A 27,158-nucleotide genomic window follows, 5' to 3' on the forward strand; every position below is an offset into this window, starting at 1 on the left:
ACAAACTTACAGATTCAAGAAATGCAACAAACCCAAAGCGGGGTAAGCTCAGAGAAATCCACACCCAGATACATCATAATTGAACTGCTGAGACCAAAGACAAAGAAAAACATCTTGAAACTAGCCAGAGAGAAATGATATATGACATGAGAATAACAATTTGAATGATTATGACTTTCTCATCATAAATAATAAATGCTTATTCAAAAGTGCTGGGTGAAAAAAAAGGACTGTCAACCTAGAACACTATATCCAGGGAAAACATCCTTTAGGAATGAAGATAATAAAGACATCCTCAAAGGAAAGAAGACTAAAAGAATTTGCAACTGGCAGATATGCTCTAAAAGAAATACTAAATGAAATTCTTCAGCCATAAAAGAAACTAACCTAGAGCTTCAGTAATTAAAGGAAAGCAAAAGAAATGATAATATCTGGGTAAATGTAATAAAGTATTTACTTTCTCTTTACTATAAAATGTTTGATGGTTGAAAGTAAAAATTACAACATTGTCTGGTATGGTTTTCAATGTATGTAGATATGATATGACAAGCACAACATAAAGGGAAAAAGGTAAACGAACCTATATGGTGCTAAGGTTTCTACATTCCACATGAAGTGATAATGTACTAATTTCAGGTAAACTAGGTAAAGTATGTCTATTTTAATCCCAAGAATAACCACTAAAGGAGCCATACAAAGATAACAGTCAAAACCTCAATAAATTAAAATACTGAAGAATGAATAGAAAACAGAAGAGGAAAAAGGGAACAAAAATCAAAGGAGACAAACAAAACAAAATGGTAGAACTAAATCTAAACATACCAATAATTACAGTAAAAGTAAGTAGTCTAAACACACCAACTAAAAGACTGTTGGAATATATATATTTTTAAAAAGACCCAACTATATGCTATCTTCAAGAAATCCAGGGCTTCCCTGGTGGCACTGTGGTTGAGAGTCTGCCTGCCGATGCAGGGGACACGGGTTCGTGCCCCAGTTCGGGAAGATCCCACATGCCGCTGAGCGGCTGGGCCCGTGAGCCATGGCCACTGGGCCTGCGCGTCCGGAGCCTGGTATCACCATGCAACGACTAACCAAAAGAAAGCTGGAATAGCTATATTAATATCAAAACAGACTTCAGAGCAAGAAAAATTACCAAGGATAAAGAGGGACCCTAAATAATGATAAATCAATTCACCAAGAGCATATAACATCCTAAACATGTATGCACCTAACAACAAAGCTTCAAAATAAATGTAAAACTGATGGAACTAAAAGGAGAAATAAACCCACAATTATAGAGACTTCAGGATTCCTCTCTTAATTGATAGAACAAATAGCAAGAAAACAAGCAAGGGTGCAGAAGTTAACATCACCAACAACCAACTAGGTCTAATTGACATTTATAGAACACTCCACTCAAAAAGGGCAGAATATACACTATTTTCAAGTAAACATGGAACATTCAAGATAAACCATATGCTGGCCATCAAACAACACTTAAGCAATTTTAAAAGGTTCAAGTCATACAAAATATGTTCTCTGATTGCAATGGAATTAAACTAGAAATAATTACTACAAAAGTATCTGCAAATAACCAAATACTTGATTATATATAATCTATGGGGCAAGGAGGAAGTCTCAAGGAACTAAATCAAAAACACATCCAAATTTGTGGGATGCAGCTAAAGCAATGCTTAGAAGGAAATTCAAAGACTCAAATGTTTATATTAAAGAAGAAGGGTATCAAATTAACAACTTAAATTAGAAAAAGAAAAGATATGTACAACATGATGACTATAGTTAACACTACTGTACGGTATATTTGCAGGTTGTTAAGAGAGGAAAATACGAAGAGTTATCATCACAAGAAAAAAAAATTTTCCCTCTTTTTTTGTATCTAGAGGTGATGAGTATTAACTAAACTTGTGACAATCATTTCATCACAATATATGAAAGTCAAATCATTATGCTGTATACCTTAAACTTACCCAGTGCTTATGTCAATTATATCTCAATAAAACTGGGAAGCGGGGGAGGGAGAGCAAAATACATCCAAAATAAGCAGAAGAAAATAGTAAGAGCAGTAATTAATAACACTGAACAGAAAATCCATAGAAGTAAATCAATGGAACCAAGAGCTGGTTCTCTAAAGATAGATAAAACTGATAAACTAACAAATGAAAAAAGAGGAGACAAAAATTATGGATACCAACAATGAAGGAAGAGATATCACTAAACTCTACAGACATTAAACGGATAATAAGGAAATACTATGAACTCTATGCACACAAATTCAACAACTCCAGTGCAATGGACCAATTCCTTAAAAGTTACAATCTATCAAAACTTACCAAGGAAGAAAAACTTTAACAGTCCTCTATTTATTAAAGAAATGGAATAAGTAATTTTAAATCTTCTTAAATAGAAACCTCTAGGCCCAGACAGAGATTGGTGGGGAAGGGTAGCGGAGTGGGAGCATGCCAAGCTCCCCTGCCAGGAGGTTACTGGTGATAACTCCTCGATGGTTCCTGGTATCCCAGGAACCATTTATTCTAATTTTCAGAATACAACAAATCAGTTCCACACATACAGCTGCTTCCCCGAGGGTGTCTTTTCTCTTCTGACTGTACCCACATTTCAGTTTTAAGCAGTGTGAAAACCTGCTCCAATATTCTCTAAATAGAGAAATAAAGACAAGATTAATCTGTGTTGGAATTTATCCATGAAGCTTAGTTCCTGAGGCACCAAAAGAGCATCAAATTTAAAACTGCCACACATGGTCCCCAAAGTGAAGAAAACAAGCTATCATATCCTGTATAGGAAGATGATGCCATGACCATTGCCACCTCTGAAAGAATATGAGTAAGAAGGTCACTAGGAGCCCCGCAAGCTCTGTATCGCATATTCCCCTAACTTCTCTTAGACAGGACACCCTGTAGGAACTGAACTGACACATTCAGAACTCCCAGGTCCAATATCATCCATTAACTACTTTTGCTTCCTGTTCAGCTCCATTTCTTTTTTTTTTGCGGTATGCTGGCCTCTCACTGTTGTGGCCTCTCCCATTGCGGAGCACAGGCTCTGGACGCGCAGGCTCAGCGGCCATGGCTCACGGGCCCAGCCACTCCGCGGCATGTGGGATCCTCCCGGACCGGGGCACGAACCCGTGTCCCCTGCATCGGCAAGCGGACTCTCAACCACTGCGCCACCAGGGAAGCCCAGCTCCACTTCTTTAAGGGAAGTTATACAGGAGTTTTTCTAGGCCATGAAGAAATCTAACTGTTGGCAACGTTTTACACAATTGTCTGAGTATGCCTCAATCTATTTCCAGGCAAACAAATTTCACTGCTCACTGAAACTGTAATATCCATTAGTGGCTTTTTAGATCTGCAATCAAACAAATGTCAAAGACATTACTTAGAAGGTACCAAGAAACCATCTCCTAGTTTAGAACTTAATCCATGACTACTATTGCTACTTGAAACCCTTAAATGTTAGAATGAAAAATCCTCTAAATGTAACCTAGGATTACACCATATCTTGCCTGATGACAGTATATGTGTGATCTCTTATCAGTTCTCGTTTCCATCTGGAAGATAAATGAAGCTACTAAAACCATGCTCCACAATTATTTCATAAAACCGATAGGCAATCCTCCCTTATCTTTTAAAGACTAGCCTAGGCATTCTTTTTTTTTTTTTTAACTTATTTTATTTATTTATTTTTGGCTGCATTGGGTCTTCGTTGCTGTACATGTGCTTTCTCTAGTTGCGGAGAGCGGGGGCTACTTTCTGTTGCAGTGCGCGGGCTTCTCATTGCAGTGTTTCTCTTGTTGCAGAGCATGGGCTCTAGAGCACAGGCTCAGTAGCTGTGGCACACGGGCTCAGCAGTTGTGGCTCATGGGCTCTAGAGTGCAGGCTCAGTAGTTGTGGCGCAAGGGTTTAGTTGCTCCGCAGCATGTGGGATCTTCCTGGACCAGGGCTTGAACCCACGTCCCCTGCATTGGCAGGCGGATCCTTAACCACTGCGCCAGCAGGGAAGCCCTAGCCTAGGCATTCTTGACAGAAGTAGTGGAGGCAAGACAATGTTTATAAACACAATTCTGATGTCAGACTCTGGAGAAAGCAAACTGTGGGACCTATCATTAGGATACATTAAAACATGGATTTTAATTTATTAGTCCTTTACTGCCTACTTGTAACACTTTCTGGCCTTGTGGATTTACAAACTTATCTCCTCCACTAATAACGTCATGTGGGTTGCTTTGTCTTCCCCACTGTAAAATGTTCAGTAGCGCTGTTTACCTTTTTAAATATTAAAGTTAATAATTCCCTAAAAACATATTAAACTAAAACACATCAATTCTTTTAGCTATCTATTTATTTATTTGTGTATCAGCGGAGGCATCTCTTATTCAATGTTTATCAGTTTGGCTGCACAAAATGATCTGAATACGTTCTCTCTCACAGTGGCTATTTTTCACTCTCTGGCTCTCTGGGTGTCCCCAAAGAAACATTAAACACTGTAAAGTTACTCCATTAGCCCAATCAGTGTTATCAGAATTGCTTCATACTGAAACTCAGCTCTTAAATGATGGACAGTCATGAAACAGAGTCACTGTACACTGCTCAGGTTCCAAACTGCAGAGCCTTCTAAGATGCTAACATCATTATTAATTCAGTAGCTGTCTACAACCCCACTTACTACCATCCGGGTGGGGAGCTTGGCAGGGAACTGAAAGTGCAGAAAGAGGCTGAAGTAACAAGAATATTTTCCAGTTATATGTGATTACTGCATCAAGAATACATTAGTTACTAGCTAGGATACATGTTGCTGGCTTACCCTATTAATAACAATAAAAATAACAATAGCAGCACAACACCATTTGATTTATTGGCCTCACTTTACAGAAATGGAAGTTAGAGGTCAAGGTGTCAAGGTCACACACTCAGCTATAAATAGTGGCAAAACCGGGATTTGACTCCAAGTCTAAACTTCAAAGCCCTAATGTTATTCACTACTTGAATATACTACTTCAGGCATTTGAGGGTTATTTGTTGATAAATAAGCAAGGGTCATCATCTGTCCAGAAGCTTGAAGGCAACGTTAGGATGCTCAAAAGCAACAACAACAAAATACACACTCAATGGTCAATTGAGAGGCTGTAAATAGATACTATGCTAGTATTCTACTAGCATGTGCAGTAAAATACCAACTTAGAGCAATCAGAATCTCTCCCACCAAGCCAAAACCAGTAACCACAACTAAATGTACAAACAGGAAGACAAACCAAATAAACCAGCAAAATTTTCAAACGGTTGCTCTAAACATCCTAGCACATCTACAGTGGACTATGGCAAAGGACAGTCTGTTATTTTAGTTTCTCTCTCACAATAATGGAAAACCTTCACCAAGAATCAGAAATTGGTCCCTAGCACCCATTACACCTCTACCCTGACTCTCAGGAGCCTTTCATCCCCCGCTGAAACTGAATCCCTACTCAGTGCTCACTTGAGGAGTGAGGGGTTTCCATTTCACCTACCATCTAAATGGAGCACATGCCCCTGCCCTAATTCCCAAACATCACATCAACCACAATGATAATTACTAACTATGGAGCATTCACTACATGCCAGGGATTGTGCTGATTACCTTACCTCATACCATGCGTCCCTGGGGTACCTAGTCTCACTCCCACATCACCAATGAGCAAACTAAAATTCTGAGGGCATCACAGAGCTTTGACAGATCTAGAATTCAAATTTAGGCCTGTCTGACCCAACATACTTAAACATGACCTGACTCTGCTTCACTCTATTAAGTCAATAATTATGAAGCACCTACTGAGTCAGGCCCAGAGCTACACTTAGGGGGCATAAATAATAATAAGTAAGTTTACAGTCTGGAAGTAGGGACAGATGAACAGATAACTGGCTCAAATACAATTCTGAACAAAGTATTATGACAACAGAGCAAGGGACAATTAACTTTGCCTGGGAGAAGAGCTGGGGCAAGGTTTCACAGATCTGGGACCTAAACAATGTGTAAGACAGTGTCATCTAAGGGAAAAGGAACACTGGGAGATAAAAACTGTATTGTAGGCCAAAATTAAAGGGGGGGGTGTTGATATCTTGGGTGTCTCATTCTCCTTCATTACCACAGTCTAACATGGATTCCAAAGGCCTGCTTCCTCTATCCTTTTCCCCACACCCACACTGGCAAATTTAAGACCCCCTCCTAAGTCTCACAAAAACACAACAAAACACTAAGATTTAGAAATGCTCCTAGAAACGATAAAATAGGGGCTATTTAAACAACCAGTAAAGGAGACAAAGTATTTGGCAACAAACAGCCAAAGAAAGCTAAAATCGCATATGGAACAACACAAGGTCATGTCCAATTTCCAAACTAGTCTGTAACAGGACTTGGAAGAACTGTACTTATCAGGTGGCAAAGTACAACCCTAAAGGATTTGTCGGTCACCATGGATTCATCATAGTTCGCCTTCTTTATGGAATACAACATTCAGGCTGAGCACTGGAGTTGAATTCCAGATCTATCTAAAAACTGTGTCACTTAAACCTTTCTTTACCCTATATAATGAATATCCACTTAACAAAGGAGCCACAAAAAATCATACAATGCATTGTGTGCGAAAGCACTTCATAAAACAGTCAACTGTTTCATTAACTAAATGAATGAAAAGATTTTTCTTGAATGCCCTGTGTGATGGAAATAAAGGAAAAGGAGGATTAAGAAACAGCAGGATGGGGCTTCTCTGGTGGCACAGTGGTTAAGAATCCGCCTGCCAATTCAGGGGACACGGGTTTGAGCCCTGGTCCAGGAAGATCCCACATGCCTTGGAGCAACTAAGCCCGTGCACCACATCTACTGAGCCTGCGCTCTAGAGCCTGCGAGCCACAACTACCGAGCCCACGTGCCACAACTACTGAAGCCCGTGCGCCTAGAGCCCGTGCTCTGCCACAAGAGAAGCCACCGCAATGAGAAGCCCGCCCACCGCAACGAAGAGTGGCCCCCGCTCGCCGCAACTAGAGAAAGCCCACGCACAGCAATGAAGACCCAATGCAGCCAAAAATAAATAAATAAAAGAAATTAAAAGAAATAGGAGGTCTAGGAACATTCTTTGTGTTAATCACCCTTGAGAACGACATAGTGTAGGTGGCACAGCCACTTCCTGTCTTGTTTTATGGTAATGTCCACATTCGAAGATGAACTGATGTCTTTGAGCACTTTGAGCACTATAAATCTACGACAGACTGCACTAAGTGAGGCTCTAAGCAGACATCAAACTGCCTGACATGAGAACTGAGGATCACACTTTGTTTTCACAACCACACAGTAAAATAATCAGTAATGTAACCTGACAAGAAAGAAAAAATGATATTCTGAGCCTAATACTATCTACAAGCTTACCCAGCACCTAAGAAAAAATCCCAACAAATCGGATACTCTTTATGTTTAAAGAAAATAAATGACACATAACAACTTTTCTCTTCAGTAGAAAGACACTAAACCAGACATGTTCCAGGGATAGAAACATTCCTCTTCAAAGTAGCAAGGGCTTCCAAGACTATAAAAGAGTATGAGTCACTCTGAACACACAGCCTTCATTCAGCAGCGGAAAGGACCTGTTATGGAAGGCCTTCATTCTGGGCACAGATTAATGCACCTAAGCACCAAAAATAAATCAAGATAGTCCAACTGGGGCTTCCCTGGTGGCGTAGTGGTTAAGAATCCGCCTGCCAATGCAGGGAACACAGGTTTGATCCTTGGTCCAGGAAGATCCCAAATGCCGCAGAGCAACTAAGCCCATGCATCACAACTACTGAGCCTGCGCTCTAGAGCCCGTGAGCCACAACTACTGAGCCCGCATGCCTAGAGCCTGTGCTCCACAACAAAGAGAAGCCACCGCAATGAGAAGCCCACACACCACAACGAAGAGTGGCCCCCACTCGCCATAAGTAGAGAAAGCCCACGCGCAGCAACGAAGACCCAACTCAGCCAAAACTAAAATAAATAAATTTATTAAAAAAAAAAAAGATAGTCCAACTGCAATTCTGAAGAAGTGGAGATATTCTGCTTGGTCCTTGCATACTAAACACTGGCAAGATTTTGGAGGAAATTTCAATTCTCAGTTTTAGTGCCACTGTACGTAAATATAGTACTAATTCCCTTCCCAAACAGCATTCCCTTTATATCATTAATTATATAATACATTCTATACTCAACTTATCCCCTTCTCTTCACCCATTCCACCTTCTCTACCCCAATATGTGCTACTTGTTGATCACACAATCACATTTCCCACCATTCACTTAAATCCTTTTTAAAAAAACGTTTTTTACATCTTTATTGGAGTGTAACTGCTTTACAATGGGGTGTTAGTTTCTACTTTATAACAAAGTGAATCAGTTATACATATACATATGTTCCCATATCTCTTCCCTCTTAGGTCTCCTTGCCTCCCACCCTCCCTATTCCACCCCTCTAGGTGGTCACAAAGCACCGAGCTGATCTCCCTGTGCTATGTGGCTGCTTCCCACTAGCTATCTATTTTACATTTGGTAGTGTATATATGTCCACGCCACTCTCTGGCTTTGTCAAAGCGTACCCTTCCCCCTCCCCATATCCTCAAGTCCATTCTCCAGTAGGTCTGTGTCTTTATTCCTGTCTTACCCCTAGGTTCTTCATGACATTTTTTTCCCCTTAAATCCATATATATGTGTTAGCATACGGTATTTGTCTTTCTCTTTCTGACTTACTTCATGCTGTATGACAGACTCTAGGTCTATCCACCTCATTACAAATAGCTCAATTTCGTTTCTTTTTATGGCTGAGTAATATTCCATTGTGTATATGTGCCACATCTTATTTATCCATTCATCCAATGATGGACACTTATGTTGTTTCCATCTCCTGGCTATTGTAAATAGAGCTGCAATGAACATTTTGGTACATGACTCTTTGAATTATGGTTTTCTCAGGGTATATGCCCAGTAGTGGGGTTGCTGGGTCATATGGTAGTTCTATTTGTAGTTCTTTAAGGAACCTCCATACTGTTCTCCATAGTGGCTGTACCAATTCATAGTCCCACCAGCAGTGCAAAAGTGTTCCCTTTTCTCCACACAGTCTCCAGCATTTATTGTTTCTAGACTTTTTGATGATGGAAATTCTGACTGATATGAGATAATATCTCATTGTAGTTTTGATTTGCATTTCTCTAATGATTAATGATGTTGAGCATTCTTTCATGTATTTGTTGGCAATCTGTACATCTTCTTTGGAGAAATGTCTATTTAGGTCTTCTGCCCATTTTTGGATTGGGTTGTTTGTTTTTTTCATATTAAGCTGCATGAGCTGCTTACAAATTTTGGAGATTAATCCTTTGTCAGTTGCTTCATTTGCAAATATTTTCTCCCATTCTGAGGGCTGTCTTTTCATCTTGTTTATGGTTTCCTTTGCAGTGCAAAAGCTTTTAAGTTTCATTAGGTCCCATTTGTTTATTTTTGTTTCTATTTCCATTTCTCTAGGAGGTGGGTCAAAAAGGATCTTGCTGTGATTTATGTCAGAGTGTTCTGCCTATGTTTTCCTCTAAGAGTTTTACAGTGCCTGGCCTTACATTTAGGTCTTTAATCCATTTTGAGTTTATTTTTGTGTATGGTGTTAGGGAGTGTTCTAATTTCATTCTTTTACATGTAGCTGTCCAGTTTTCCCAGCACCACTGATGAAGAGGCTGTCTTTTCTCCACTCTATATTCTTGCCTCCTTTATCAAAAATAAGGTGACCATAGGTGTGTGGGTTTATGTCTGGACTTTCTGTCCTGTTCCATTGATCTTTCTGTTTTTGTGCCAGTACCACACTGTCTTGATTACTGTAGCTTTGTAATATAGTCTGAAGTCAGGGAGCCTGATTCCGCCAGCTCCATTTCTCTTTCTCAAGATTGCTATGACTATTTGGGGTCTTCTGTGTTTCCATACAAATTGTGAAATTTTTTGTTCTAGTTCTGTGAAAAATGCCAGTGGTAGTTTGATAGGGATTGCATTGAATCTGTAGATTGCTTTGGGTAGTATAGTCATTTTCACAGTGTTGATTCTTCCAATCCAAGAACATGGTATATCTCTCCATCCATTTGCATCATCTTTAATTTCTTTCATCAGTGTCTTATAACTTTCTGCATACAGGTCTTTTGTCTCCTTAGGTAGGCTTATTCCTAGATATTTTATTCTTTTTGTTGCAATGTAAATGGGAGTGTTTTCTTGATTTCACTTTCAGAGTCTTCATCATTAGTGTATAGAAATGCAAGAGATTTCTGTGCATTAATTTTGTATCCTGCTACTTTCCCAAATTCATTGATTAGCTCTAGTAGTTTTCTGGTAGCATCTTTAAGATTCTCTATGTACAGTATCATGTCATTTGCAAACAGTGAAAACTTTACTTCTTTTTCGATTTGGATTCCTTTTATTTCCTTTCCTTCTCTGATTGCTGTGGCTAAAACTTCCAAAACTATGTTGAATAAGACTGGTGAGAGTGGGCAACCTTGTCTTGTTCCTGATCTTAGTGGAAATGCTTTCAGTTTTCACCATTGAGGATGAAATTGGCTGTGGGTTTGTCATATATGGCCTTTATTATGTTGAGGAAAGTTCCCTCTTTGCCTACTTTCTGCACGGTTTTTATCATAAATGGGTGTAGAATTTTGTCGAAAGCTTTCTCTGCATCTATTGAGATGATCATATGGTTTTTCTCCTTCAATTTGTTAATATGGTGTATCACATTGATTAATTTGCATATATTGAAGAATCCTTGCATTCCTGGAATAAACTCCACTTGATCATGGTGTATGATCCTTTTAATGTGCTGTTGGATTCTGTTTGCTAGTATTTTGTTGAGGATTTTTGCATCTATGTTCATCAGTGATATTGGCCTGTAATTTTCTTTCTTTGTGACATCATTTTCTGGTTTTGGTATCAGGGTGATGGTGGCCTCACAGAATGAGCTTGGGAGTGTTCCTCCCTCTGCTGTATTTTGGAAGAGTCTGAGAAGGATAGGTGTTAGCTCTTCTCTAAATGTTTGATAGAATTCGCCTGTGAAGCCATCTGGTCCTGGGCTTTTGTTTGTTGTAAGATTTTTAATCACAGTTTCAATTTCAGTGCTTGTGATTGGTCTGTTCATATTTTCTATTTCTTCCTTATTCAGTCTTGGTAGGTTGTGCATTTCTAAGAATTTGTCCATTTCTTCCAGGTTGTCCATTTTATTGGCATAGAGTTGCTTGTAGTAATCTCTCATGATCTTTTGTATTTCTGCAGTGTCAGTTGTTACTTCTCTTTTTTCATTTCTAATTCTATTGATTTGAGTCTTCTCCCTTTTTTTCTTGATGAGTCTGGCTAATGGTTTATCAATTTTGTTTATCTTCTCAAAGAACCAGCTTTTAGTTTTATTGATCTTTGCTATCATTTCCTTCATTTCTTTTCCATTTATTTCTGACCTGATTTTTATGATTTCTTTCCTTCTGCTAACTTTGGGGGGTTTTTTGTTCTTCTTTCTCTAATTGCTTTAGGTGTAAGGTTAGGTCGTGTATTTGAGATGTTTCCTGTTTCTTAACGTAGGATTGTATTGCTATAAACTTCCCTCTTAGAACTGCTTTTGCTGCATTCCATAGGTTTTGGGTCATCGGGTCTCCATTGTCATTTGTTTCTAGGTATTTTTTTATTTCCTCTTTGATTTCTTCCATGATCACTTCGTTATTAAGTATTGTTTAGTCTCCATGTGTTTGTATTTTTTACAGATCTTTTCATGTAATTGATATCTAGTCTCACAGAGTTGTGGTCAGAAAAGATACTTGATACGATTTCAATTTTCTTAAATTTACCAAGGCTTGATTTGTGACCCAAGATATGATCTATCCTGGAGAATGTTCCATGAGCACTTGAGAAAAATGTGTATTCTGTTTTTGGATGGAATGTCCTATAAATATCAATTAAGTCCATCTTGTTTAATGTATCATTTAAAGCTTGTGTTTATTTATTTTCATTTTGGATGATCTGTCCGTTGGTGAAAGTGGGGTGTTAAAGTCCCCTACTATGAATGTGTTACTGTCGACTTCCCCTTTTATGGCTGTTAGTATTTGCCTTATGTATTGAGGTGCTCCTATGTTGGGTGCATAAATATTTACAATTGTTATATCTTCTTCTTGGATCGATCCCTTGATCATTATGTAGTGTCCTTCTTTGTCTCTTCTAATAGTCTTTATTTTAAAGTCTATTTTGTCTGATATGAGAATTGCTACTCCAGCTTTCTTTTGGTTTCCATTTCCATGGAATATCTTTTTCCATCCCCTTACTTTTAGTCTGTATGTGTCTCTAGGTTTGAAGTGGGTCTCTTATAGACAGCATATATATGGGTCTTGTTTTTGTATCCATTCAGCCAATCTGTGTCTTTTGGTGGGATCATTTAGTCCATTTACATTTAAGGTAATTATCGATATGTATGTTCCTATTCCCATTTGCTTAACTGTTTTGGGTTCGTTATTGTAGGTCTTTTCCTTCTCTGTGTTTCTTGCCTAGAGAAGTTCCTTTAGCATTTGTTGTAAAGCTGGTTTGGTGGTGCTGAACTCTCTCAGCTTTTGCTTGTCTGTAAAGGTTTTAATTTCTCCATCAAATCTGAATGAGATCCTTGCTGGGTAGAGTAATCTTGGTCGCAGGTTTTTCTCCTCCATCACTTTAAATATGTCCTGCCAGTCCCTTCTGGCTTGCAGAGTTTCTGCTGAAAGATCAGCTGTTAACCTTATGTGGATTCCCTTGTGTGTTATTTGTTGTTTTTCCCTTGCTGCTTTTAATATGTTTTCTTTGTATTTAATTTTTGACAGTTTGATTAATATGTGTCTTGGCATGTTTCTCCTTGGATTTATCCTGTATGGGACTCTCTGTGCTTCCTGGACTTGATTAACTATTTCCTTTCCCGTATTAGGGAAGTTTTCAACTATAATCTCTTTAAATATTTTCTCAGTCCCTTTATTTTTGTCTTCTTCTTCTGGAACCCCTATAATTCTAATGTTGGTGCATTTAATGTTGTCCCAAAGGCCTCTGAGGCTGTCCTCAGTTCTTTTCATTCTTTTTTCTTGATTCTGCTCTGCAGTAGTTATTTCCACTATTTTATCTTACAGGTCACTTATCGATTCTTCTGCCTCAGTTATTCTGCTATGGATCCCATCTAGAGTATTTTTAATTTCATTTATTGTGTTGTTCATCGCTGCTTGTTTCATCTTTAGTTCTTCTAGGTCCTTGTTAAATGTTTCTTGCATTTTGTCTATTCTGTTTCCAAGATTTTGGATCATCTTTACTATCATTATTCTGAATTCTTTTTCAGGTAGACTGCCTATTTCCTCTTCATTTGTTAGGTCTGGTGGGTTTTTATCTTGCTCCTTCATCTGCTGTGTGTTTTCCTGTCTTCTCATTTTGCTTATCTTACTGTGTTTGGGGTCTCCTTTTTGCAGGCTGCAGGTTCGTAGTTCCCATTGTTTTTGGTGTCTGTCCCCAGTGGCTAAGGTTGGTTCAGTGGGTTGTGTAGGCTTCCTGGTGGAGGGGACTAGTGCCTGTGTTCTGGTGGATGAGGCTGGATCTTGTCTTTCTGGTGGGCAGGTCCACGTCTGGTGGTGTGTTTTGGGGTGTCTGTGGACTTATGATTTTAGGCAGCCTCTCTGCTAATGGGTGGGGTTATGTTCCTGTCTTGCTAGTTGTTTGGCATAGGGTGTCCAGCACTGTAGCTTGCTGGTAGTTGAGTGAAGCTGGGTGCTGGTGTTAAGATGGAGATCTCTGGGAGATTTTTGCCATTTGATATTGTGTGGAGCTGGGAGGTCTCTTGTGGACCAGTGTCATGAAGTTGGCTCTCCCACCTCAGAGGCACAGCACTGACTCCTGGCTGAAGCACCAAGTGCCTTTCATCCACACAGCTCAGAATAAAAGGGAGAGAAGGAAGGAAGGAAGGAATGGAAGGGAGGGAGGGAGGGAGGGAGGGAGGAAGGGAGAGAGGAAGGGAGGAAGGGAGGAAGGGAGGAAGGAAGGAAGGAAGGAAGGAAGGAGAAAGAAAGAAAGGAGCGAGGGAGGGAGGGAGGGTGGGAAGGAAGGAAAGAAAGAAAGAAGATAAAGTAAAATAAAATAAAGTAAGATAAAATAAAATTAAATTAAAATAAAAAATAATTATTAAGAAAAAGATTTTTAAAAAAAAAAGGAAGGATAGAACCCTAGGACAAATGGTGGAAGCAAAGCTATACAGACAAAATCTGACACAGAAGCATACACATACTTACAAAAAGAGGAAAAGGGGAAAAAATAATAAATCTTGCTCTCCAAAGTCCACCTCCTCAATTTGGGATGACTCGTTGTCTATTCAGGTATTCCACAGATGCAGGGTACATCAAGTTGATTGTGGAGCTTTAATCCACTGCTTCTGAGGCTGCTGGGAGAGATTTCCCTTTCTCTTCTTTGTTCTCACAGCTCCCGTGGCTCTGCTTTGGATTTGGCCCCGCCTCTGCGTGTAGGCCGCCGGAGGGCATCTGTTCTTCGCTCAGACAGGACGGGGTTAAAAGAGCCGCTGATTCGGGGGCTCTGGCTCACTCAGGCTGGGGGGAGGGAGGGGCACAGAGTGCGGGGTGAGCCTGCGGTGGCAGAGGCCAGTGGGACATTGCAGCAGCCTCAGGTGCGCCTTGTGTTCTCCCCGGGAAGTTGTCCCTAGATCCCGGTACCCTGGCAGTGGGGGGCTGCACAGGCTCTCCAGAAAGGGGGTATGGATAGTGACCTGTGCTCGCACACAGGCTTCTTAGTGGCAGCAGCAGCAGCCTTAGCATCTCATGCCCGTCTCTGGGGTCCGCGCTTTTAGCCGCAGCTCGTGCCCGTCTCTGGAGCTCCTTTAAGCAGCACTCTTAATCCCCTCTCCTCGCGCACCAGGAAACAAAGAGGGTAGAAAAGGTCTCTTGCCTCTTCTGCAGGTCCAGACTTTTCCCCGGACTCCCTCCCGGCTAGCCGTGGTGCACTAACCCCCTGCAGGCTGTGCTCACGCCGCCAACCCCAGCCCTCTCCCAGCCCCGCCTGCCCTGGCGGGTGAGCAGACAAGCCTCTCGGGCTGGTGAGTGCCAATTGGCACCGATCCTCTGTGCTGGAATCTCTCTGCTTTGCCCTCCGCACCCCTCTTGCTGCGCTCTCCTCCGCGGTTCTGGCTCCGAAGCTTCCCCCTCCGCCACCCGCAGTCTCCGCCCGCGAAGGGGCTTCCTAGTGTGTGGAAACCTTTCCTCCCTCACAGCTCCCTCCCACTGGTGCAAGTCCCGTCCCTATTCTTTTGTCTGTTTATTCTTTTTTCTTTCACCCTACCCAGGTACGTGGGGAGTTTCTTGCCTTTTGGGAGGTCTGAGGTCTTCTGCCAGCGTTCAGTAGGTGTTCTGTAGGAGTTGTTCCACATGTAGATGTATTTCTGGTGTATCTGTGGGGAGGAAGGTGATCTCCGCGTCTCACTCTTCCACCATCTTCCACTTAAATCCTTAAAAAGGTCTTTGACTACAAATTCCCCTTTGCCCTGTACATCTGATTCAACTGTTCAACTGTACCCACTCCACTTCCATAATAAAGCTCACTACTTTCTCTTACTCCCCACCCCACTTAATTATCTCTTAACTAGACTTCTGTAATAATCTTGCAACCAATTTCCTTCTTGATGCTCTCTATATTGCTACTAAATTAATCCTTTGGAAACACAGGTCTTCATTCCCATGAACAAAATCTTCAATGGCTCCCCATGCCTACAGATTTAAATTTACTCAAGGTTTTGTGTTAACTGATTCAACCCATTTTTCTAGGCTTTTGGGTTTTTTCCCTTCATGCAGGTTACACTCAATTTGACAAAAGTTCTTGCCCTCAATTGTGTCTTTGCTTCTCCTACTGTTCCTTCGTGGCACTGGAAGCTCCACAACAGAAGGAACCGTATCTCTTTTGTTCTTCATTATGCATATGTTGCCTAGAACACTGATTCAACTATCCACTGAATGAATGAAAACCACCCTACTCAAAGCTCAGCTCCATGGCCATTCTCAACACAGTCCCACCCAAAGCCAGCAAACTGCCTTTCTAAAACTCCCCTTATGTCTTCCGTGAGGGTGGGGAGATTCCCATAACATTATGTGCCAATTTTAAGGCACTTAATATTTCTATCCTATACATGGCTATTATGAGGCAAATACTCTACCACAAATAACCCTGCCTGATACATTTATGAATCATCTCCTACCATGATGCCTTGCACACAGTTTGAGTATAAAAGAATAGATACACTACTTTGCTGTTATGTTCATTCATTCACTCAACATTTAGAGAGCTTACTATGTGCCAGGCACTGTTCTTTGCACTGGGATGCACCAATGAAAAAAGGAAAAAGCCCTGCCCCTATGGAATTTATATTCAGAAGACAGATGAAGACAATAAGCAAGATAATCTCTGATGGTGGTAAGTGTGGTGAAAATTACAATGGAGATGACATGATCAATACTGACTGGGGAAGATACCTACCATACACAGGATGACAGGAAAATGTAAAGGTTAAAGCTGGTCAAATCATTTGGCCCACTTCCTGGAACTCCAAAGAAAACTACAAAATGAAAGTTTTAGGCGCCAACATTTCAATCACCCAACAGTGGAAAATCATGCCTGTAACCAAAATGTACACATAAGGGTTATTTAAAGCCTGTAACATCCTTTTTTTCTTTTTTTAAAAAATATTTTTAAGATAAGGGTAGATGTTGGTTCCTTGGATTGAGAGAGGAAGGGATCAGGAATTCCGTCTTGAACTGACTGAATGTGAGTTGCCTATTAGCCGTCAAAGTAGGTAAATCAAGTAGACTACTCGAGACCACTCAGCATGTACAGCATGATCCCATCAATGTTGTCAAGAAAGCATATACTGGGCATTATGCTAAGTGAAATAACTGAGACAGAGAAAGACACATATATGGAATCTAAAACAAAACACAAAATATCCCAACTCATAGACGGAGAACAGACTGGGGCTGGAATAGGTGAAAGGAGATCAAAAGGTACAAACTTCCAGTTACAAAATACATACAGAAGTCATGAGATGTAATGTACAGAAAAGTGACTATAGTTAAGAATACCGTATTGTATACTTGCAGTTACTACGAGAGTAATCATCACAAGAAAAAAAATTCTAACTATGTATGGTAGTGATGTTAACTGGACTTACTGTAGTGATTATTTCACAGTATATACAAACATAGAATCGTTACATTATACAACTAAAATTAATATATTATATGTCAAATACATCAATTTTTTAAAAGCTGATATTTGTATATATAAAGGGAGAAGAAAAAATCTGAAGGATATACAGCTTAATATTAATAGTGATTAAATCTTAATGGTATTAAAGATTATTTTTTCCAATCTGTATATCCACACTACTTTTTTAAACAATATGGATTTTGTGTATTTTTTTAAACGTTTTAAGTTTTTTAATTCAGCCACTGAATGAAGAAATAATAAGATCAAAATAAGGAAACCAACAGCTAGTGGAGTGAAACAGGTAGATTATAGAGGGAGAAAAAAATGAATTTCCTCCATTTCCCAGTTTTTCCTCTGAAAGAAACTATTCAGAAATGATCAAATCTATATATTTGTGTTAAACCATTCTCCAGACAAAATGAGCTTTCAAGAAAAAAGTAAAGAAAAGGTAGCCTAGTGATGTGTGTCTAAACCAGACCTTAAGCCACCTTAAGAAAGGAAACTCTGCCAAAAGCCCTTTCTGGCCCAGCCTGCATGCAGTCTGCAGAGCCCAGTTCTCATCTAGGGGAACAGGCCAACACAGACACAGCACACTGCCTGCTGGGGCTTGCAAATTTACAGCTGTCAACAGTGACTAAAATCCACTTGGATCTTAAATCCTGGTTTAAAAATTACAACAAACATACACAAAAAGCACTACTATGGTTTAATACAAATTTAAAAAGTTCATCTAAGCATATATTTGTACAGGACACCTGAATTCTAGAGGGCAGGTACTACTCAAAAGGTTCACTCTTTTCTTCCTGTTGGGATCCGTCTACCTTTCCACCTCTTAAATAAAGCAGCAAACCATCTCAGTTTTTCTTCTGGCAAGAGGCTGGGATCTTATAACCGGCATTTTATATTGGAGCCTTTACACTTTTATTTTATTTTCTGATCTGTGAGTAAGAGTTCCAATTCCAGATATAGGAAAGCACCACTAAATTCTCAAACAATAAGGTTGTCAGTGCTTATTCACTCTTCACAAGCATCAAAACCGAAGAACAGAGAAGTTAAATGACTTGTCCACAGTCCTGCCATTAGTCAGTGGTGGGACAGACAAAAGAACAACTCATATTTCCAATTCCCTGTAAATTCTTTCCATAACAAATAATACAATTATATATACACACACACAGACACACAGACACACACACACAGTCCAAGGATAAGTATATAGATCTATTAACCTCATTTTCTAAAAGGAAGAATTATGAGTAGGTCCATCAAAAATAACTAGCCTATCCAGGAGGCTAAAACATTTTTTCTACCAGCCCATCTCAGCTATCAAAAAAATTCAACATGATAAAATATAACGTGCTCAAAACTTTTCCAAGAATTAAACAAAACCAAACCTTACTTCCTAAACAAAAGCTACAAATATTTAAATATAATTAAGAGAAATCTAAAAAATAATTGAGCATAAAGGCTGATGATTACATCAAATGTTACCCCTGACACATAACGGTTACCATTTAGAGCGCTATGTGCCAGGCACAGTGCTAAGCACTTTACATACATTCATTTAATTCTGAAAACCACTCCAGGAGGCAGTTCTTTGACCATCTACATTTTACAGAGGAGGAAAAAATGAAACACACAGATGCTAATACAAGTGATATATAGCCAAGTCAATATTCAAATCCAAATCTATCAGATTCCAAAACTCTCATTCCTAACATTATGCTACACTTTGCATACTGAAATATGATTATGGGTTCATAAAGACACTTGTTCTTAATTTTATATTTTAAATGTAATATTTGTCCATTGCAAAATACATGTTAGCACCCAGTGTATGCCAGAAACTGTTTAAGACACTTGGAACACATCAGTGAACAAAAAAGAGAGAATTCCCTGCTCTCCAGGAGATCATATTATAGTAACCTAGCAGCTAACACATGCCTTATTTTGATCACTGTTCAGTGTTTTAGAAGTATAAACCCGTAATAACTCCATGAGGTAGAAACTACTATTATTCCTATTTTACAAGTAAGGAAGCAGATACTGAGCGGTTAAATAACTTGCCAAAAATAGTACAGGTGTTAAGAGTCAGGATCTGGACCTAAATAATCTGGCTTTCAACTGCCAACCTCCATGCATTCTAATTCATGTAGCCACTTATACATATTCCAAATAAACTCAACCATACCACATTCATATACCAACAAATTTAGGCTCAAAATATATTCTTATAGTAACACTATTTTGGTAGATGCTTAAGTAACTGTCATCAAGTAAATTGATACAAAAGACATTTTTAGAAGCATTTTGCCAATCATCATACAATTTTTTTTTAACAACAAATGATTACTTTTCTAGCCCAGTTTAAGAGGAAAGGCCTTAATTTTCAAGAAAAGTGTCACTACTTAGGTACCTGAATCCTAAAATTATTTTGCCAGTATTATAGTTTTTTAAAAATACAGTATTCTTAGAGATAATTTCTAAATGAACCCTAAAGCTTTATTAATATTTTAATTTTTTAAAAAAGTTTGTCCGGATATGAAATAAGAATCTTATTCTATTATATAAAACTGGGAAAACTATGAAATCAGATCCAAATACAAGATCCAATATCTAATTTAGGAAACAATATAACGGGACTTCCCTGGTGGGAGAGTGCTTAAGAATCCGCCTGCCAATGCAAGGGACACAGGTTCGAGCCCTGGTCTGGCAAGATCCCACATGTCACAGAGCAACTGAGTCCGTGCGCCACAACTACTGAGCCTGTGCTCTAGAGCCTGCGAGCCACAACTACTGAAGCCCGCACGCCAAGAGCCTGCGCTCCGCAACAAGAGAAGCACCGCAATGAGAAGCCCCTGCACTGTGAAGCCCCTGCACTGCAATGAAGAGTAGCCCCTGCTCACCACAACTAGAGAAAGCCTGTACGCAGCAACGAAGACCCAACACAATCAAAAATAAATAAATAAAATAAATAAATTTATTAAAAACAAAAAACAATGTAACCTTTAAAAAAAATAGCACAATAGAATGTAAGACTTGTGGTTTTTACTTTGAAGAAAGAAATTAACTCAAATCACTCCATTACAGATTTCAATTTTGGTTTGTCCTGTCTCAGAAAAACTAAATGCCTTAAATTATCGTTTGATTTTGACCTATTCAGCAGACAGGTTAATATTTCTTTCCTTTGTTTTTTTCGTACAAGAGTTCAAAAGACATAAATCAACTTTTACAAGTATAAATGATACTCAAGTTATAAACTTAAAAATTTCATATGCTATAGCTTCAAAAAGTGGTCTACCTGGCAAACTTTCTTAGACTCTGGTTTAGGAAAAACTGCTTTTAATACACCCCCCGCAAAAAAAGTGAGCAGCATCCCACTATAATAGGCAAGACTAGGTAAGGACTGCACGGAAACATGCCATAATTCTGGAATACAAACCCCTAAGACAATCCACCAGGAAGTTTAAAACAAATTAGGCTGTGATAGCTAAAGGGGATGAGCTGTATTTATATGGCTTGCCTGCAAAGTTTAGTAAAAAAGAAAATTGAAAAAGGAATTATGTTCTCTATAGTCTCAGTCTTAGCGGTTGCTGAAGCATAAATAGGTACTTCTTAAAACATTAAACAAAGAAACAGAGCAATTATCTGATACGATAGTTTTAAAATACTGCTGGTTAACTTTACCTTACCAACAAAACTAAGTATGCCCTAAAAATACCACAGGACAAAGTGCTTAAATGAAGTCCAAGTTTTGTTCAGAAGACCTTCTCAGTAGGAGTGCATACTTTCTGGAAAGCAATTTGGCCATTTGACATGAAATATGTTCACACCCTTGACCCAGTGACGCCAACTCTGGAACCCATCCTCAGGAAATGCAGATCAAACTGATGTACAACAGCAAAACCCTGCAAACCACTCAACTGTCCAATAATGAGGAAATGATCAAATATACGTGGTATATCCACAAGATATGCTATAACAGGATAAATTATGAAGGAATTAAAGATGGTTTTAGACACAGAAAAATGTGTACACCGTAATTAAAAGAAAACAAACCAGGATACAAACATTATAAACGTTATCTCAAGACTTTTTTAGCCGTTTAGATATATACTTTTTAAAAAAAAAAAAGATGAAAAGGAAATACTCTGGTATGCTGACAGTAGTTAACTTTGGATGGTGGAGATAACAAGCGGTTTCTTCTATTTTATAGTATTCTTTTCAAATTTCTACTAATGACCCTGTGCTATTTTGATAATTAGGGGAAAAAAAGATCTTCTAAAAATAATATGTAAATAACTATTCTTTAATAGGTGCAATGCATTTTGTATCCATGTTCACTGACATTCCACTTTATCTCTGAGAAACACAGTGCTTTAAGTTGTGAAATATCCTCTAAGTTAGTAATTTAAAGTGCCTTAATGCACTCTTAACAGCTTCTTAAGGAGAACATTTTGTTTTGAGATTCTAAGCCTGCATGGAAAACACAATGGGAAAGGGGAAGGGGGTAAAGAACTTTGAAGAAATGCTCCTTGGCAGGATGCCTCCTGTTCCACAACTCTGAATCTGTATCTGAAGATGACCTCACTGGAAGGCCAGCTCCTACAGTCAAGTTTCAGATTTGCTAAACTTTACAGGTGAGCATGTTTTCTTTAAAAACTATTTTTGCCCTTCTTACCCCAAAGTAATTCAATAAGAAGCACTGTGATCACAGAACTATTTCTGCTCTTAAAAGATATTAAACGTAGTTCAATAACCCAACAATGCCTGTTAGCCAGTTATTTAAATGTCCAAACACAGTAGTATAATATTCCACTATTGCTACTTTCCATAGATTATCATTCTTTTCTCTAATTGATGTCCTCAAATACACAAACACTGTGTGTGTGTGTCTGTGTGTATGTATATTCCTCAAATGTTAGTCAATATGCTTAAGAAGGTTGGATCTAAAAAGCTATCCAGATTTGTAAGAGGAGTATATTTATATTCAAAAAAGATGTTTAAAGGATTAAGAGCTCCCAATTCACAGCTCTATGGTTCTAACCTCAGGTAAATCTACAGATGCAGAAAGTGCACTGGCCATGGGTTCTAATTTTATCTCTGCTACTAATTAGCCTTAGGAATTTCACTTAACCTTTCTGGATCTCCTACCTACAACTATAAAACGAGGGTAAAATTAGACCACTTAATTAAGGTTTTTACAAACTCTTAAAAAAATTATTCTAGGTGCAGATTTCTACCATTTTTCCAAATATCTCCTTTTTCCAATTCTCAGCAGTAATAAACTTTTCCTTGGATTAACCTTTGAGCTCTCGATACTTCACAAAAATGTAGACAAATTTTTATAATACTACTAATTTCAAAAATACACAATGTCTATAAAACTTATCCCATAACATTTTGGTAAATCCTATTAAACATTTCTTCATAAGTATCCTATAACCCATCTAAGGGTCTCAGTTAAAAATAAAGATTACTCAACATACATTACACATACAAGACACATGCTTTATTACGTCATAACTGCCATAATACTTAGCAATGGGCAGTATTTCATTTCCTAACACTAATCAAAAAAACTAAAGACTAGATGTGTTTCTTTTCTGTTTTTTAATATTCAAAACAAAGAGAACACTACGTATATTAAGTGTCTCTACATAAAACATTAGATAACATGAAGTATCATTTGGGGTTTGAAACCATAAGAATATGAATTTGAGGACTGAAACTCTCTGTAAGCAAACTGCCTAATTTCAGAATGGACCAAACCCTGCATATAAGTAATTCATCTTCACAAACCTTTTGAGTAAGTTAAATGACATCACTCAAAGTTTTCTTAACTTTTAAGGCAGAAAATAAAGACACATTTTAATTTGACGTTTACAAAAAGTTGATGTCTACCTAAGAAAATTGGCTTCACCTGAAGCTTTTCCTACCTGGAAAGTTACTTGTTGAATTTGAGAAATAAACGGCCAACTTTCTAAAGTAACACGTAGGAGTCAACGCGTCTGAATTTCTGAGTCTATAAATCAAACACTTTATACAAAGAATAATGCAGTTGATTTTTTTTAAGATAAAGCTAAATTTACTATTTTGGACACACTGTTTCTATCTAAAACTCTGTAAATTCACTTTTAATTACTAACTTTTTCCTCACCCTCAATATATTCTATAGGAACCACAGATTAGATTAAAGTCTGAGGTTTAAAAAAAGGCATGAAATTTACTGAGGTCTCTTTTTTTCCAGCATCTTAAAGGCCATGGGCAATTACCGTCACGATTTTTTCTTAACAGAACCTACCCACATCATATCATTCAAAAAGAATGGTATAGGGAATTCCCTGGCGGTCCAGGGGTTAGGACTCAGAGCTCTCACTGCCATAGATCCAGGTTCAATCCCTGGTCGGGGAACTAAGATTCCCCAACTCGCACCGCGCAGCCAAAACAAAACGCAATGAAGAGTCTAACATTAAAATAATAGCTCACTTTGAGTTCAACAGCTTTCCAGATGTTAAAATAATCTAATGCAAAAAAGGGGGGAACAGAGAGGACATGATGTGATTACTTGCCACAATCTAGGAATCCACTACAGCAGTCCACATTTGGATACATACACAAATTCAAAGACGGAAATGACCCCAGCTAATTCCTTTCTGAATATTTTTCAAAATATCGTTTCTGCATTAAACGAGTATACCCACTACAAATAATAACATCAGTTACCATTTATCTAACCCCTTCTATAGGCAGGCATGACGCGAGTCACTTAACATCTGTCAATTCATGTACTCACAGCAACTCTGTAAGAAACCCATTATTATCTCCTCTTAATAGATGGGAAATCAAGGACTGAAAGAGGATACAAGGCTGCTAAGTGGCAGAGCCAGACTGCAAACCCAGGGATGCTTGACTTCAAAGTTCATGCTCATTATATTAAACTACACTGTCTACTGGAAACATAAGCATGAAAATAGAGCTTGTATTTTTAGAAGTTCCTCAAAGATTTACTAAACTTTTTTTAGGTTTCCCAAGAATAACTACTTCTCTGCAACAAACAAGACTGACTGTAGTAATATACCTATATACCCTATAAAATAATTCAGTCTTGTCAAAAAGATAGAATTTAGGAGGAGACACCAATTCTTATCTGAAAGGAATATCAGAAAATGTACAGTTAAATGAGCTCAGCTGCACTCAGGCTGAGCTTTTCCACATCACACAAAAGTTCGAATATGGATACTTAGCGCAAAGTCTTTCCTTACTAATTTTAGTGGTACTAGACACACATGCCACTTTTCTATGACTGTTGAAAAAAGTCACCTCAAGCACCCCCCCAATCATATTATACAAAAAGAGCCCAAAAAGTAGGCCATGCAACATTCCTCAAAGGAAGTTTGGAGTTCTGCTGATCTCTATTTCTCCAAGTCTTACTCATTCCTGTTGCTCTATAACTGCAAGGATTGAGAGTCACGAGTTACACAAGTTGTGTTCCCTAACAAGGAAGTCGTGTTTGAATAATTCCAGTAACCCAACCAGTTGGACAGCTAGTCGCCTATTTTTTCACCCATCATCTAAACGGTGGAGGAACTGCTGCCATCTCTCTTTGGAGTAGCTGGGCAAGCACAAGCCCCTATCAGCTAAGACTGAGGCACAGCAACTCCTGGGCTGTAAATAAAGATTGACGAGAATCTTTCGCTCTTATTTCTTCCCCAGCCAACCAAACAAGCAATATTGAATCATCCTCCTTCCCCTCAATCACTGCTGAATAAACACCACATTATATATAGGTTCCCAGGGCAATTTCCCTCCCAGACACCCATTCCCTGGGCGCGGAATAAGCTACGTTCCTGCCCAGACCCTTCCCCTCCCTTCATTTAAGAAGCACCATCACAAAAGACCACCCCCGCTTTTTCAACGTAGTTAACTTTACGCTGGCTGCAAATCTTACCCCCTAGATGAGGACATTTAGCTCTAGAACTGCAAAGACCCCCTAATTGCTCGGCTTAATAAAAGCTGTGCATTTATAAATCAATTATACTTCAATTAGATATGTAAAGTACAGAATAAAGTAAAATAAAAGCTGTGCACTACTCTGGACTGGCTGGAAATGTCCCTCCCCAGCTTTACCGGTGAGCGCAGCACAATCAACTTGATCTTGGCCCCTCGGGGAACGGGTGAAAACCAGTAACTGAATTACAGCGGAGAAGCTGCCCACAGAATTCAGGAATGAGTCCCCACCGGTCCCCTGCTTTCCTACATCGGGGCTCTTCGTCCCGAGTGGTTAGTTGAGAGGATCTCAATTTTTATGCTTTCTCACGGGACACACGGAGTCGCCAAATCCCACCCTTCAGGAAAGTGACAAGCTGGAGTTAACCCTTCCGCTGCCCTCACAGGCCAAACCCGAAGGAAACCTCAATCCCCCAAGCGCCTTAAAAATGTGACAAGCCCAATTCCACCCTTTCCAAACCCCGGCCGCGTTAAGAACACGGCGCTTGGAAGAAAACAACTAAATGGAATTAACCCTTCAGCTGCCGATCTCAGCGCTACACTTCAGCCACCAACACACGCGAAGCTCCGAGTCCTGACCCTAGGGGAGGTGACAAGCACGGCTACTCCCTCCCCCAACACACACACACTCCCAAGAGCCCCGCCGCGCAGAGGGGACCCCCAAGCCAGGCCTGCCCGCGGACCCCGCGCCGGACGCGCGGGCTGCGGCGCCCCGGGCGGGTGAGCGGGAGGGCACTCACCGCGATGACATTGACGAAGGTGGTCTTGCCCGAGTACTGCAGCCCTACGAGCGTCAGCTCCATCTCCTCCTTCCAGAAGAGCGAGCGGAACCAGTCCAGCAGGCGGGAGATGAGAGCCAGCATGATGGCGGCCGGGAGGAAGGACGGACGGGCGAGCGGGCAGGCAGCGGTGACGACGACCTCCACACAAGTGGGCCTCGGCCCGAACGCCCCAACGGTTCCTCGGGACCCCGGTTCGACGCTGGCGGGCACGGGCTGGCGGCGGCAGCGGCCGAAGCCAGGAAGCCGAACGGGTCATATGACTTGCCCTACCCCGCACGCTTGTCCCCGCGCTGCCGTCTGCGCCCACGGAAAGAGCGGCGGGCCCCCACCCCCACCCACCCCCGGCCAGGCGCGCCCGCCGCCTACAGCGCCACCTGTTGGGGCCTCCGTGCAGCACCGCGTACCTGCGAGCCGCCCTTGGGCTCCTTTCCTACTACCCTCCTTGGCTCATTCACATTGGTTCATTCATCTTTCATCCTCTTTACAATTGTTTATTGACAGTCCGCTCTGTGCAGAAAGACTTCAAAACTCTGGGGATACAGCATGGAAATCCCTGTCGTATATAATAAAAGATGGAAGCCACATGTAGTTATCAGTAGAGAAGTGATAACTCCAGTATGTTCCCGAAAGGGAATACTATAGAGCTGTTTAAAAAAGAATGAGAAAGTTCTATATAAACTGATATGGAATGATGTCCAGGAAATATTTTGAAGGAACATAAATGCAAGAGGTCAACTATGTATTAAATGACATCTTCAGTATAAGATGGGAAAACAAGAATATATATGTACATATATACAAATACGTATTGTAGTTGCATAAAGAGATACTGGGAGACTAGTAAAAATGGTTTTCTATGGGGGTCAGGGAAACTGGATAGTCAGAAACTGGATAGTTCCCAGAAATGGGAACGAGCCTTCTCTGGATATCTTTTTATATCATTTTCACTTTCAACCATGTAAATAAGTCACCTGTTCAAAAGTTTAATTTAACTAAAAAGTACACTAAAATATCTGCAAGGTTTTCAAATTTTAAAAAATACCTTCCCCTGAGGAGCTTACATTCC

General features: G+C 39.7%; 1 protein-coding gene and 1 long non-coding RNA gene across 2 annotated transcripts in view; both read right to left on the bottom strand.

Moving 5' to 3' along the window:
* ARL8B (ADP ribosylation factor like GTPase 8B) overlaps positions 1–26,389 on the bottom strand; it is a 65,978-nt gene extending 39,589 nt beyond the window's left edge. The window contains 2 exon segments of the mRNA XM_004274781.4: positions 26,051–26,209; positions 26,211–26,389. Of these exon segments, the coding sequence (XP_004274829.3) occupies positions 26,051–26,209; positions 26,211–26,348 (297 nt within the window). The 5' untranslated portion in view covers positions 26,349–26,389.
* On the bottom strand, positions 14,016–26,038 carry LOC125960306 (uncharacterized). Its single transcript, XR_007469872.1, has 2 exons — positions 25,431–26,038; positions 14,016–15,492 (listed from the first exon to the last, which is right to left on the bottom strand). It is a non-coding gene; the product is annotated as an uncharacterized LOC125960306 (long non-coding RNA).
* Positions 26,390–27,158: the final 769 nt, after the last annotated feature.

The sequence above is a fragment of the Orcinus orca genome, chromosome 10 (genome assembly GCF_937001465.1).
Source record: "Orcinus orca chromosome 10, mOrcOrc1.1, whole genome shotgun sequence".
NCBI lineage: Eukaryota > Metazoa > Chordata > Mammalia > Artiodactyla > Delphinidae > Orcinus > Orcinus orca.